General features: G+C 37.3%; 1 protein-coding gene across 3 annotated transcripts in view; it reads left to right on the top strand.

Moving 5' to 3' along the window:
* Positions 1-16,262, top strand: part of MYO16 (myosin XVI) — a 685,244-nt gene that overhangs the window by 254,736 nt on the left and 414,246 nt on the right. For all 3 annotated transcript variants that reach the window (XM_077297020.1, XM_077297019.1, XM_077297018.1), the window contains exons 5-8: positions 3,657-3,765; positions 7,577-7,701; positions 11,938-12,063; positions 14,554-14,629. In XM_077297020.1, the coding sequence (XP_077153135.1) occupies positions 3,657-3,765; positions 7,577-7,701; positions 11,938-12,063; positions 14,554-14,629 (436 nt within the window). The remainder of the gene's footprint in view (positions 1-3,656; positions 3,766-7,576; positions 7,702-11,937; positions 12,064-14,553; positions 14,630-16,262) is intronic.

Genomic DNA, 16,262 nt, shown 5'->3' with positions numbered 1-16,262 from the left:
TGCAGGTTGGTTTAAAACACATTGGAAAATCCATTGGAAATGTAAATTCCCAGTTTCTGTTTTCTATCAAAAACACCATCTCATAAAGTGAGGTATTCCAATATTAGCAGAATTTATGAACTGCTATTATTATGCATCTTACAAACAGGTGCCTTATATTTTTACATCTTATTTGTAGCTTTTTTTAATTACTATTAGATATAAATTTCCAAGAATATACCGCAAAATTTTCTAAAACCCAGATTATATAAAAAATAACAGATACAAAATTGTAGGCTAATCAGGACCTCCATCTCCTAGATGCCCCAAATAACTAACTCCTCAAGTTATTTTAGCCTTCTCATCACTAATTTCCCTCCTCTACTCCGTTCTATGGAAATGGTTATCTATATATATAAAATTGTCTAAGGGGTACTTCCGTCTGTTTGTCTGTAAGTTCCGTAACGGAAATCCCAAGTCGCTGATTGGTAATCAATCAGCAATATTGGGGCAGGATTTAAACACCGTTTCACTTTTTACTATTGATGCTGCCTATGCAGCATCAATAGTAAAAATATATAATGTTAAAAATACTTAGATCCAGAACAACTAAAGGAGTGGCTCACTGTTTTAGATACAGGTGCTCTAGAAAAATATACAAACAGTCTATGAAAAAATCTGGCACACTGTTTCAAGCAAAAATGTAATGATTTTATTAGGAATATTTTGTTATCTTTCCATATTCAAATATCGCACAATAGAGGACCATTGAAGTATATGGTATGGGTATCAAAATTCCGACGTTTCGGCTATATCATAAGCCTTTATCAAGAGATACCACTGTTATTTCATCATCGGGCAGCCTACGGTGAATTCGGGTGCTTGCAGAGGTCCGCACTCCGGACCTCTGCAAGCACCCGAATTCACCGTAGGCTGCCCGATGATGAAATAACAGTGGTATCTCTTGATAAAGGCTTATGATATAGCCGAAACGTCGGAATTTTGATACCCATACCATATACTTCAATGGTCCTCTATTGTGCGATATTTGAATATGGAAAGATAACAAAATATTCCTAATAATGTTAAAAATAATAATAATAAAACATTATATTCTCACTTTCCGGCCTCCGCGGCAGCCTTTCCCGCTCCTCACGACGCTCCGGTCCCAAGAATACATTACGGCAATGACTCGAGATCATGTAGCGGTCTCACGAGATGATGACTTAGCGGTCTCGTGAGACCGCTACATGATCACGGGTTATTGCCGCAAAGCGTTACTGGGAACGGAGCATCGCGAGGAGCATCGCTAAAGGCCTGGGCTGGATCCGGGGGCTGCCAGAAGGTGAGTATATAACTATCTTTATTTTAATTGTTTTTTTAACAGGGATATGGTGCCCACACTGCTATATACTACGTGGGCTGTGTTATATACTGCATGGGCTGTATTATATACTGCGTGGGCTGTGTTATATACTATGTCGCTGTGCTATATACTACATGGGCTGTGTTATATACTGCGTGGCTGTACAATATACTATGTGGGCTGTGTTATATACTGCGTGGGCTGTGTTATATACTGCATGGGCTGTGTTATATACTGCATGGGCTGTATTATATACTGTGTGGGCTGTATTATATACTGCGAGGGCTGTGTTATATACTACGTCGCTGTGCAATATACTACGTGGGGTGTGTTATATACTATGTGGCTGTGCAATATAGTACATGGGCTGTGTTCTGTACTACGTGGGCTGTGTTATATACTGCGTGGGCTGTTATATACTGTGTGGGCTGTGTTATATACTACATGGGCTATGCTATATACTACATACATATTCTAGAATACCCGATGCGTTAGAATCGGGCCACCATCTAGTATTATATATTAAGAGACACCTTCAGGTTTTTATACTTAAACATACATTTATGATTTAGTTTTTGGTCTTCATAGGTTTTTCTTCTAATTCGAAAGGTATATTTTTCCTGGTAACTAATTTATGTATCCAATTCTTTTTACTGTCGTAAGTAATGAAACATACAAATCCTATTAGCTTTGTTATATTTACTTGGTTTCTTTCAGCAGGTAATTATGATACATAGAATATTTTTGCTGGATACCTTCCATTACTTTTATTGTAACTCATTTTTATCTGGTTTAGTATTCTGTCTTTATATTATTTTTGCAGTTATGGTCTACAGTCTGTTTGTTCTCTTATCTTTATTGGCTTTCTGACATTTCACTCTCTTTAAATTGTAAAACAAAGAATTAGAAATAATTTTCCCTTCAGCAAAAGTCATTGCAACTAACCTTTTCTCTGAAAAGTGTTACATAGGAAACAATAAATTTAGCACTCTTCGCTGTGCTTTTTCGTTAACCTCCCTGGCACCAAAATATTTGTATATCGCACATTTGGGAAAAGATTTTGCTTCTATTGACATTTTCACTGGAGAACCACTTATGGTGCTGCACACAGACGCACACACCACTTAGAAGAGGCACTGAATTCTTTACGTGGCGTGTGCCTCTTCATGGAATAGGTGTCTCTTTTACTCCATCAAGACTGGCATAGCGCTTTATTGGCTGGAGTTTAAATCTTCCTCTGATTACCTTGACCTCATTGGGGAAAACTAAGTCCACTCTTTAAGAGCCTCTCTGATGTCCCCCTCTCCCTCCTTTCAATACATTCCTTCCCCCTCCCTCCTTGGTCTTTGTGTATATTTGTGTTTTTAGTTTATCTTTTTCTCATGCATTTTTTCTTTCTTATACCCCTTTGATCATCTACCTGAATATTTAAGGAATTAATGTTTAAGTTTGAGCCACCTACGCTGATATGTTCTATAACATGTTGAACCAATCTACAACCAGTGACTTTACCTTGATAACGCTGTTTGTTATTTTCACGTGGTCTTGTTTCTATCACTACTTGTATTTGTATTCCTTTTTGCAAAATTTAATAAAGATTTTAAAAAAAAACTGACATCGAGCGTTTGCTACCCCAATCTTGATGAATCTTTGTCCCTTATGTGTCAAATTTACTATGCATTTAGACACTTTTGCTTACCAACTCTGACAGTTTTCAAAACTGTCTAAAGAAATAGCAAACTTTGTTAGAATACAGCAATGCAGAAATAATTCCATATGATTTAACATTTATTCCATCATGGTGTCATGGTTAAAATAGAATAAAAAAATATTTCAGTACCTTGTTTTAACCATGATGGAATAAGCTTTATGGGATTATGTCTGCATTACTGGACTCTTTCTAAGTTTGGTATTGAAAAGTCTGTGGGTCTATGCAGAGGTGTGTGCAAGCTGTGAGCTGTCAACACTATAGCGATAAGATGATTTTTGGCACCTGTTCATGGTTAATAAAGTGTAATACATTTATTAACAGCAGGTGTCATTTTTTTTAAAGCAAAATAGAGGTGAACACGTACAGTAACTATGAGGTGATGCAAAAAAAGTGTTGACCACGCATAGGGAATTACAAATTGATTATGTTAAGTGAACATCTTGATTAATTTGGTGCAACTAACACCATCTGTGTGATTTTATAAATTATTGCACTTTATAAAATGTTTGCACTTTAACTCAATACAAAGTTAAAAATGTACTATGATATAAGCTTACTGCATTTTACCTAGTGTTATGCTTTATTCTTTTTTCTCCTTAGTCTGGGGCAAATGTTCTTTTGAGAGATGTAAATGGCAATGTACCTCTTGACTATGCCAGTGAAGGAACTGAATCCAACTCAATTATTTTAACTTATTTAGAAGAAAATGGTACGTATCAAAATATATAATGCTATTGTTGCTTAAGTGTGGCTAATTTTTATGTCCCGAAAAAAACAGATCTTGGAAAAACTGGAAACATGTGACTTGAATGGCCAAATGTGAGCTGAAAAAAATGAATTTTTCTTAGACATCACACGAATGACAAAAACTTTTGTGTTTTCTTCTTTACCACTGTCCTTTTGTCCTTCCTAGGGTCTATAAAACACTGCATCAAATGAATTACTTATTTTATATGTCTAGCAATGTAAGGTAATTGCAAAAAAAACATAACCATTTATCTGTGGGACTTAATAGTAATTAATCCTTGTTCATTAATAGCTTCATTAAAATAGAAATGTGAACTTATTAATCCTTCCTCTGATGTGTGCATTTTAATGCTTATTACATGCATACATGCACAGTGGCCTTTAAGGTAATGAGTACAGCCTGGTAATGAAATGGCAGAATAGCTAATTAAATGGTCATGATTGCACCAACCGGTTATGCAGTGGTGGCTCAGGCTCTCAATTTAATATGATTCGTTGTTTCTTGCCTTGGAAAATATAACAGGAACTGTAGCTTAATATTCAATTTAATATATAATCTTTATTATGTATTGACATAATGTCCTATTGCGTACTTTTCAGCATTGTACTGTATTTCCATGAGATGGTTAAGTGACATAGTGTCAAAAACACATTTCTATTCTAAAACATTCTGTGCCTGTTTTCCTCCGAGGACTGTTAGAGGCCATTTTTCAGATATTCTTGATTCTTCACAGTTTGCACGCTCACAATCCTAAACCATGACTGCTCAAGCAGTCAAGGTCCTAGAGCCGGCAGAAAATGCCTCTGAAGAACAGTAGCAATTCATCAAATCTGACAGTAGCTTGAAGCCCTTTGTATATTCCAGACAAAATAGAGATGAATAAGAAATTAAAATGAAAGTTTTCACTGTAAATAATTGAAAATAAATAGACAAAACCTTATTTATGGGGCCGGCTTATCTACTGTCTCAGATTTTAGGAGGCAAATTGGTTACTTGACCAAATTTTTAAAGTTTTGTTTTGGCTTTGAATGGGTTGTCCAGTACAGTCGCTGTATTACACTGTCCATTGCTGGCTGCAGAATGAGTTATTGGGGTCGGCCACATTATCCTTATTATACTAGCTGTGTTGAGGACATGACTCTGTGACACTTATCATTAAATAGTGATGACAGGTTCTCCTCCGGATCTTGTTACTGCAGCTTTCCTCACAGACTGCACAGCTCTCCAGTCCGTATAATAGCCAATGGCTGCTGGTGGAGGAGCATGTGATCAGACCTGTCCACCAGTCTTATCTAATGGAAAACCTCACATGATAAAACTGTTTTTCTATTGGAGGAGACAGGTCTGGTCACATGCTCCTCCACCAGCAGCCATTTTATGGACTGGAGAGCTATGAGGTTTGTGAGGAAATCTGCACTAACTAGGGCAGGAGGAGAACCTGTCATACAGTACTTATATATTAGTAAGTGGCACAAAATCATGTCCTCAACACATCTGATAAAATAAAGATAATATGGATAACCCCGATAACTCTATCTGCAGTCAGCAATAACCATTGTAATACAGCATCTATAGGAGGAATATAGTGCAAATTGTTTTATATAATTGTTTTTAGCCCTATTGCTTACATTTAAGGAAGAAAAAAAGGTTCACAAAGTTGAATGACCCCTCTAAGGCCAAGAAAAAAATGACTAATTCTTCTGCCACTGTAGGAAAAATTTTGCCCAGCCTAAATGTGCAGCAGATCATAATGTTCTGTAGGTTGTAGGACATCATCAGAGACAGTAACGGCACTATAAGTATACACTCACCGGCCACTTTATTAGGTACACCTGTCCAACTTCTTGTTAACACTTAATTTCTAATCAGCCAATCACATGGCGGCAACTCAGTGCATTTAGGCATGTAGACATGGTCAAGACAATCTCCTGCAGTTCAAACCGAGCATCAGTATGGGGAAGAAAGGTGATTTGAGTGCCTTTGAACATGGCATGGTTGTTGGTGCCAGAAGGGCTGGTCTGAGTATTTCAGAAACTGCTGATCTACTGGGATTTTCACGCACAACCATCTCTAGGGTTTACAGAGAATGGTCCGAAAAAGAAAAAAAATCCAGTGAGCGGCAGTTCTGTGGGCGGAAATGCCTTGTTGATGCCAGAGGTCAGAGGAGAATGGGCAGACTGGTTCGAGCTGATAGAAAGGCAACAGTGACTCAAATCGCCACCCGTTACAACCAAGGTAGGCCTAAGAGCATCTCTGAACGCACAGTGCGTCGAACTTTGAGGCAGATGGGCTACAGCAGCAGAAGACCACACCGGGTACCACTCCTTTCAGCTAAGAACAGGAAACTGAGGCTACAATTTGTACAAGCTCATCGAAATTGGACAGTAGAAGATTGGAAAAACGTTGCTTGGTCTGATGAGTGTCAATTTCCGCTGCGACATTCGGATGGTAGGGTCAGAATTTGGCGTAAACAACATGAAAGCATGGATCCATCCTGCCTTGTATGGAGCATCTTTGGGATGTGCAGCCGACAAATCTGCGGCAACTGTGTGATGCCATCATGTCAATATGGACCAAAATCTCTGAGGAATGCTTCCAGCACCTTGTTGAATCTATGCCATGAAGAATTGAGGCAGTTCTGAAGGCAAAAGGGGGTCCAACCCGTTACTAGCATGGTGTACCTAATAAAGTGGCCGGTGAGTGTACTTAATTCTTCTCATACTTCAGTTTAAGTATACTTAGTTCTTCTAGTACTTCAGGATAAGTATACTTAGTTCTTCTGATACTTCGGTTTAAGTATACTTAGTTCTTCTAGTACTTCAGGATAAGTATACTTAGTTCTTCTAGTACTTCAGGATAAGTATACTTAGTTCTTCTAGTACTTCAGGATAAGTATACTTAGTTCTTCTAGTACTTCAGGATAAGTATACTTGGTTCTTCTAGTACTTCAGGATAAGTATACTTAGTTCTTCTAGTACTTCAGGATAAGTATACTTAGTTCTTCTAGTACTTCAGGATAAGTATACTTAGGTCTTCTGATACTTCGGTTTAAGTATACTTAGTTCTTCTTTTACTTCAGGATAAGTATACTTAGCTCATCTGATGCTTCATTATAAGCATACTTAGTTCTTCTGATACTTCAGTATAAGTATAATCCTTTCTTCTGGCACTTCAGGATAAGTATACTTAGTTCTTCTGATACTTCAGGATAAGTATACTTAGCTCTTCTTATGCTTCATTATAAGCATACTTAGTTCTTCTGATACTTCAGTATAAGTATAATCCTTTCTTCTGATACTTCAGGATAAGTATACTCAGTTCTTCTGGCGCTTCAGGATAAGTATACTCAGTTCTTCTGGCGCTTCAGAATAAGTATACTTACTTCTTCTTGTACTTCAGGATAAGTATACTTAGTTCTTCTTGTACTTCAGGATAAGTATACTTAGCTCTTCTTATGCTTCATTATAAGCATACTTAGTTCTTCTGATACTTCAGTATAATCCTTTCTTCTGATACTTCAGAAAAGTATACTCAGTTCTTCTGGTGTTTCAGTATAAGTATACTTAGGTATTCTGGTACTATAGTATAAGTATTCTTAATTCTTCTGATACTTCAATATAAGTATACTAAGTTCTTCCAATACTTCAGTATTGGTATACTCAGTTCTTCTGTTGCTTTAGTATAAGTATACCCAGTTCTTGTGACACTTATTAGAGCTGGATTATGTCCATCCTCTTCTTCACCAGTCATATTTTCTTGCTCCCCTATGCAGGTGTTGACCTTGGCTCCCTACAACAGATAAGAACCCAGAGAGCAGCTGTGATGTTATCTGATGTAAAGCAGCTGCTAGCAGCCGGTGGAAGCGTTAATGAGAAAAATGACGATGGGGTTACGCTTGTGAGTGTTCCTATATGTAATTGGTATAAATGAAGATTTCATTCTGGAGCTTAATAATCATCAAATGGGTTCTCCCAGGCATGGTAATACATAATATGGCAAATGCCTGAAATAATTCAGCTTCCACTCATTACTTTGCTGTAAGGTTGTCACTGGAAGAAGAAATGACCTGTGTGATTTCACTGAGCTGTGAGATGCAATGTAATATTTTCTCTTCTACATGTAGATGTGTTTCTACCTACAGAGCTGCTTGTCAGTGGAGAGCTGGGGCAGCTGTTATTGGTATTTAACTAACTACCATGTGGAGGAAAAGCATCTGTTCTTTCTGTGCAGACTGGATGAAATAGAGATGAAAGAAATGTACTATATTTAACATGCAATATTGCCATTCCTCTCACATTTGCTGTCTGCAATGGTCATACATTTTATTTGCTCATGATCATACGCTACATTACATTCTTCATATATATAATGGCGGCTTGCAAATATTACCCTGACTGTTGTGCATTGTCAGCTAAATAGGACCATTTCTGCCATGTTGGAGCATGTTTGTCATTGCTGCTGGGTCCCTGAGGAATCATAGCAATTAATAGTGAGGAAACATGTAGTGTCAGTTTTCCAGAAACTCTGGGTAGTGACTGAGGACTGAGTTCCATCTGTCTGTAGAATCTTATCTATCAGGACTTCTATCTCCTCTTCTGGCTCACACTTGTAGCTATTTAGTGCTAGTTATCAGCGCCCATTGAGCAATAATAAATGGTAACTGACTTGTGGAAGATAATATTGCCTGAAAAACTCCCACACACATCAGAATAAAGTGGTCTGAACTTGCCAATATTGGCATACCATCAAAGTTCATGGGACCGTCCAGATCTTCCCAACAGAGGATCTCGCATTTTGTATTTTAAACACTTAATCCATCGGTTGTTCCTTCAAACTGCCAAAAGAGTTATCTGGCATTCAGTGTCGTATCTAGAGTTCTATGGGCACTGGTGCAAAATTAAGGTAAGATCTGTGGGCCCCTGAAATAATTTCCTAATGTCCCCATATCCTGTAATTATGTCATCCATACTGTTATAATGTCCTCCATCCTGTAGTAATGTCTCTTGTTTTGTAATAATGTCCCAATCATGTAATAATAACCCAGATCCTTTCACCCATCCTGTAATTATGTCCCCTGTCCTGGCAACTTTTCTATAATAATGTCCCCCATTCTGGACCCCATTCTGTAAAAATGTCCCCGATATTGTAATGATTTTCCCTATCCTGTAATAATGTCCCAAATCATTTCTGCCATTCTAGTCCCTTCCTGAAGTAATGTCCTCCGTCCCATATTAATGTCTTTCATCCTTGGCCCCATTTTAGAATAATGTTCTACATGCTTTAATAATATTCTCCATCCTGGCCTCTTTAATTACTAATGTCTCCACTTCTGGTCCCTTCCTGTAGTAATATGCTCCATCTTGTATTAATGTCCTCTGTCCAGGGATCCATCCTTTAATTATGTTCCCTATCTTGACCTCATCTTGAAGAGATGTTCTTGTGCTTTCCTCAAACACATTAAAACACATAAAAATGATTCTTCTAACCTGTGTGCAGACAATGTCCTCATCCTGTGCATCATCCTGTGTAAACAGGACTCACTGCCAAGAACCATGGCAGCCTATGGGTACTGAGCGCAATCTACTACAAATCACTCAGTGAGCGTCATTTACCACGATTTGCCTCTGTAAACAGGATATTAAATGTCTGCTTTTAGGTCCATGTAACTGGACCTGTACTTTTCTATTGCTCTTCAGAATGCATGCAAGCAAGTGTACATGTGAATGGTGGAGAAGGACTAGAGAGATAGCTGTCAGCTGCTTGTTTGGCCAACAGCTATTTGATAGTGATTCCCACCACGAGGTAATTACGAAAACTGCATATAGTAATATTACTTTTTATTTATATAGCACCAACATATTCCACAATACTTACAATAATCAGTAAACTCGATATTGCATTCTGTGACAAATGCATTAATGTTCAGCCTCTTTTAGCTTTAATTTTATTTTAGTATATGTTGTGTTGTAGATGGTCAGTGTATAGATTTATAGAATTATATTTTGGCAGATAAGCTAAAAAGAAAGTATAACCCAAATGTTCTAGCATATAAATAAATACTCTATATGGATATGTGGTTTCCATGTGTCCATACAGGCATTCTGGCATTTATACATATCCACAGCTGTTACAAGGCAACGTTAACACCATATTTTCCACCAAGCACACCTTAGGTTCTATGAATTCCATGGCTACTTCTTCTCACACATAATAGTGTAAGTTATAAGGTAGTTTATAAACACTAGAGTTGAGTGAAAAAGTATGCTGGACTCTGGTCCATTGGCCATGTGTTTATGTCAATAATCCATGGCCGCCAGAAAACAACACGACTGACCTAGTACTACCTGTGGCATCTCCAGTGACTATTTTGATTAATATGAAAGAAGCATATGCAGCACACCCACATATTATGGGTGCTCAAATAGGAATCTACTCCAAGATGTATAGTATAAGAAATTTGGCACTCCAGATAATGATGCAAAATAATTTATTTCATGCAGTAACAACTGTTTCTACATCCATTTGGCCTATATGATCTTATGCTGTGTGACTCCAGCCATTCACACTCCTTGCCACTCTCCGTTCTGAAGAAGGCCGTTTGTTGCCGAAACGTTATTTTTTTGCAACAGAGTTGTTACTGCATTATTTTGCATCATTATGTGGAGTACCAAACTTATGCTATGTATTTTGATTAATAGGTCCCCACAGAGTTGTATGTACATCGTACCACAACGTAATGATAGCGCAGGGCCAACCAATCAAGAGAGATGTCAGGAACTCCACAGGTTTGTTCTTGTCTAGTGGCCAAGAACTACTGGCCTTGCTGCTGGATCAGGATCCTGCAAATACTTTTGTTCAACTCGAATAAACAAGTTTTCACTTCACTTGCTACTTTTTGAGATCATGCATAGTTTTTATGTAAATGTGGCTGTTAGCGATCTTAGGTAAGGAATGCGTTCAAGGTTCGAGGGTCAAAGGGTGCACCACTGGAATATTTTTACTTCACCTGGGTACTTAAATAAAAGCCTAAGTCAGTAAAATGAAACATTGCCCAATGGGAAAAAGATTATGGCGATTATAGATGAGCATATCAATCTGTGAAGTATCAAGTTTCCGTTGAATTTATGAAATTCGTGGTTTCACACAAATTGGAACATTTTGAATTTCGACTCTCTGTTCACAAAAAAAACTTGCCCAGCATCATTTCTTACACCGCTGAAGCATCAGAGAGCAGGTAAACATCATTATACATTACTGCACAGGCTTTTCCATAATGCTTTGCAGCTATGACATCTAGTGGATTATCATACCTTGTACAGTGGTGGACAGTATCTGCGCCATCACAGATCAGCGGTTCCTAGTGGAGCACATTTTGCGCAGTATTCATTTTTTATCTCCAGAGTTACTGGATAAGTCTTTTTCTCCTGTGGAGTGTAAGCTCTTATGGTCAGTGGGGTCCTATCTCTCTCCTGTAGAGTTTAAGCTCTTATGATCATCGGGGTCCTCTGTCTCCTGTAAAGTGTAAACTCTTTGGTCCAGCAGGGTCCACTCTCTCTCACCTGTAAAGTGTAAGCTCTTATGGTCAGCTGGGTCCTCTCTCTCCTGTAGATTGCAAGTTCTTGTGATCAGTGGGGTCCTCTCTCTCCTGTAGAGTGTAAGCTCTTATAGTCGGCTGCGTCCTCTCTCTCTATCTAACCTGTAAAGTGTGAGCCCTTTTGTTCAGTGAGATACTCACTCTCTCTCTCTCTCTGTCTGACTCACCCTTCTCTACCCATGTATATTTTATGAGCAATTACAAGTTTTCCAGTATTGGAATTCATTTAAATTTATAGCGGCAACTCAAATTTTTGGGGAAAATTTGACAAAGTCATCGAATACAAATTTCAAAAGATCCTCTCACCTCTAATGGCTATGACTCTAGTGGTAGTGTTATATATGGAATGTCCAATTAAGTTAGAAGACCCAGGAAAAAGTCAACTCCAACGTATAAGTAAAGTGAAGCTTCAGGTTTGCTTGATATAATCATAAATGTATCATTTATGAGACTGGCACTAGTATATCAATTCCATAGGCAGTGCATTATTTCCTTTTTTATGATGAGTTTATAATTTTTGCAACATATTTTATCCACAGCTTCACATCTCCTCAGCCTGCGGCTTTAAGGAAGTGACTAGTCAGTTACTAGAGCACAATGCAGACCCAGATGTTATAGATAACCTGTACTGGACTCCACTCCATTTAGCTGCAAAATATGGACAGGTAATATGAAAATCATTCCTAACTGGAATTCTACCAAACATTCATATGACAAGTTCTAAAATGTAGTGGTTTTTGTCCTATATGTTGCCGTAAACAAGGAAAGCGATGTTGAAAACTATATCAATCTAACAGCCCTGTAGTAACAGTTTAATTACCTTCTCTCAGAAAAACCACATAGTTAAGTCCATGTAGCAGCATCCAAACAGAATCTTATTGTCTTCCTTGTTTTATATATTTCCACCAAGTACATTCATGTAATAATCGGTCACTCTCCTCTCATAATACACAGCAGTCCCCAGTATATTGTCACTTTATCAAATAGAGTGTGACATTTTGAACAGACCTCTCTTTTGGTAATTTCTAGCAACCATCCCTATATCGTAGATGTCAAAATTTGGAGACAGAAGAATGAACGACATAAGGCGTATAACCCCCCAAAAACCATACCCATCATATATACCCATGGGTGACTGAAATTCTTGGAAAAAGTGGTGCCAAACCGACATGATAATAACCATCCTTGTATTGGTTTTGCCTATTGATAAATCAATCTCTGGGCATTTACATGTAATTAAATTGCCCAATAAAATAAAAAATAGACAATAGTTAATGGTGTGAACATAATATAAAGTTAGTTTTTTGTTCTGTAGAAAATACATTACTTCATTTGTAGTATTGCTTAGAAAAAAGCCTTGAAGTCAAAGGGCCCGACTCGTCATTTGCATTTTTTTCAGTCACTTTTTCTGTCTTATAGAGTTTATTGCCATTTTTTATCAAGTTCTTCAAAACTATGCATGTTTCATGTATTTTGCATAAAATGAAAAATACTCTTACTTCTTCTTTAACCCCTTAATGACTAGAGGTATTTTTTCGCTTTGCATTTTCATTTTTTGCTCCCCTTTTTCACAGAGCCATAACTTTTTTAGTTTTTGGTCAAAATGGCTACGTGAGGGCTTGTTTTTTTGCGGGAGGAGTTGTACTTTTGAACGACACCATTGGTTTTACCATGTCTTGTACTTGAAAATGGGAAAAATATTCCAAGTGCTGTGAAATTGCAAGAAAAGTGCAATCCCACAGTTGTTTTTTTTTACCATGTTCACTAAATGCTAAAGCTGACCTGCCATTATGATTCTCCAGGTCATTACGAGCTCATAGACCCCAAAAATGTCTAGATTCTTTTTTATTTAAGTGGTGAAAAAAAATTCCAAAGTTAGTTAAAAAAAAAAAGCGCCATTTTCTGCTACCCGTAACGTCTCCATTTTTCATGATCTTGGGTTGAGTGAGGGCTTATTTTTTTGCATGCCAAGCTGATGTTTTTAATGATACCATATTGGTGCAGATATGATCTTTTGATAGCCCATTATTGCATTTTAATGCAATGTTGCAGCAACCCAAAAAAGTTATTCTGACATTTTGACTTTTTTTTCTCATTACGTTTGTTTAGCAATTGGGGTAATTTTATAATGATAGATCGGGAGATTCTGAATGCAGCAATACCAAATATGTGCATGTTTGATTTTTTTATTGTTTTATTTTGAATGGGCCAAAAGGCGTGTGATTTAAACTTTTACATTTTTTAATTTTTTTAATATTTTTTAAAAACTTTTTTTTTTACTTTTGCCATGCTTCAATAGTCTCCATCAGAGCCTAGAAGCTGCCATAACCCGATTGCCTCTGCTACATACAGGCAATGATCAGATCGCCTGTATGTAGCAGAATTACTGACTTGCTATGAGTGCTGACCACCGGGTGGCACTCATAGCAATCCGGCAGTGACAATCATAGAGGTCTGCTGGAGACCTCTGGTTGTCATGCCAACCTATCGGTGACCTGTGATCATGTGATGGGGTCACCGATGGGCGGGATTTCCAGCGTGCTTGCCAGAAGAGCGTGTTAAATGCCGCTGTCAGTGTTTGACAGCAGCATTTAACTAGTTAACAGCTGTGGGTGGATTGCGAATATTACCCGTGGCTGTTAGAAGCACACGTCAGCTGTTCAAAACCGTATAAGTGTTATTATTTTCATGGGTGGAAAACATTTAGATCGAGAAGGGGTTTGCCCTAGTGGTGAACAACCCTTTTAACCCTTTTAACCAATTTTACATTTTTTTACAGCAAAAAGTTATATGTAAAAAATGTAGCAAAATTTGTGTAAAAAATGTAACTGTACATAAAATCACTCCAGTGGGGCAAAGGGGTATATTTGTGGAAAAAAACTGAGACTTTATGACTTTTTAAAAAGTCACAATTGGTGAATCAGGCAAAACCCCAAATCGAACTCACATTGACAAACATGAAAACTGGCAAACTAATGAAAAATAGACTTTATAAAATACACAAATTAAAAAAGAATAAAGTGCAAATGAAAAATAGATGACAAACACCAAAATCCAGACAAAAAAAGGCAAATAATGCAATAATGATTTGGGTCCAAAGTGTTTGAATGGATTTTTAAAGACACTGAATTATGTCATTTTATGTATTTATTTAGACAAATATTGTGAAAATCCTGCTAGTTCATCAAGCAAATCCGAACATTCTCAACTGTAATGGAGATAAGCCTTCAGGTTAGTGCTATTGAATATCCACTTTTTTAAATATTGTGACATCTACTAATAAGTGCAGCTTTTCTACTATTTTCTTCTTTACAACTTTTCTAGAAATTCAGACTCTTCTATCTTCTCCTTATTTACTTATTCTGATTTTTTGGATAACATAAATAATTTTATATTTCTTCTTGTTTGGATATTCAAATAATTTTTGCTTTTTTATGATACATAGGATATAATTGTTATGTTATTTTCATAGTCTCCTTTTTTAGTTTTTTGTTGATATCTGTGGGAAAATAAAGAAAATATGTGACTGTTTTTCACATTTTTCAAAAAAGGCTGGCCAAATTGACCAGTATTTCTGTTCATATAATGCTTGTTGGTGGATTAATATGTGAACAGACCTGTCAATCAGATTCCTTAAATTCTATAACTTTCTATAGGTATGTGTCCACGTTCAGGATTGCATCAGGATTTGGTCAGGATTTTACGTCAGTATTTGTAAGCCAAAACCAGGAGTGGGTGATAAATACAGAAGTGGTGCATATGTTTCTATTATACTTTTCCTCTAATTGTTCCACTCCTGGTTTTGGCTTACAAATACTGATGGAAAATCCTGACCAAATCCTGATGCAATCCTGAACGTGGACACATACCCAAAGTGGGAAAACTGCCTTTCTGTTGAAAGAGGGTGATTGCCACATGTTCCTCCACGAGCAGCCATTATATGGAGAGAAGTGATGATCAGTTTGTGAGAAAAGCTGTACTAACAATAGAAAGTGACCCACCTCTTCAATGTCCATAAAGGAACACTGAAATACATTTTGAAATGTGTTCTCCCTTTTTTGTCACAATTATTTTTATATATTGGACACATTTTTTTCCACATGGAAAGGGCTAATAATAGTGATTTGGATTGTCAGCAGCTTTTTATTTATGTATATTTTGTCCAGCTTCCTATTTGTTCATTTTTCATTTATTTCACATTCTGTGCCCCCTATAAGGTCATAATAGTTCTCTCAGGGGCGTTTGAACATTTAAATACTTTTTATTTTACTTGATTTCCCCTGTAAGTGGGGTTGGTATATTAGCCCCAGTTACAGGAGAATTGTAGCGTCCTGGCTATATAGCAAAGTTGACAGAGTCTTCTAGGAACCAGCAGCTCCTGCTCCTTCCCTAGATCCAGTGATTACTTTACCGCTGGGTCAGGAGGAGGAAGCGCTGTTAGGGCTTCCTTTTCATCTACAAACAGAGCTTGTGTGCTGGTAATAATACATTCCTGTCTTCACTATGAGGAGTTTGGCTATGTTTGACAATCGGCACCCCGTGGCTGCAGCTGTAGGATGTCATGCATCTGCCCTACTATGCATTAACGTTTTAGAGGGTCAATGCAAAGTACAAAGGGGACCACCTAGACATTTATTGTATATGGATAATTCAGAGGTAGATAAAGGCTCTGTTACATATGATTTAAACCTCTATACTGCAACGTATCTGAGAAACTGCTGTCAAAATTATAATTGCCATAAAAACAAACATAGATTGTGTATAAGAAAATTTTCCAGGAGGCTGAGAAGAAGGTAGAGAAAACCAAAGAGCAATAAATGACATATAGAAGACAAACGTGATACATGTATATGTATATGTGATC

Source organism: Ranitomeya variabilis, chromosome 3, assembly GCF_051348905.1.
Source record: "Ranitomeya variabilis isolate aRanVar5 chromosome 3, aRanVar5.hap1, whole genome shotgun sequence".
Taxonomy (NCBI): Eukaryota; Metazoa; Chordata; class Amphibia; order Anura; family Dendrobatidae; genus Ranitomeya; species Ranitomeya variabilis.
This window is presented reverse-complemented; position numbering and strand designations above follow the sequence as displayed.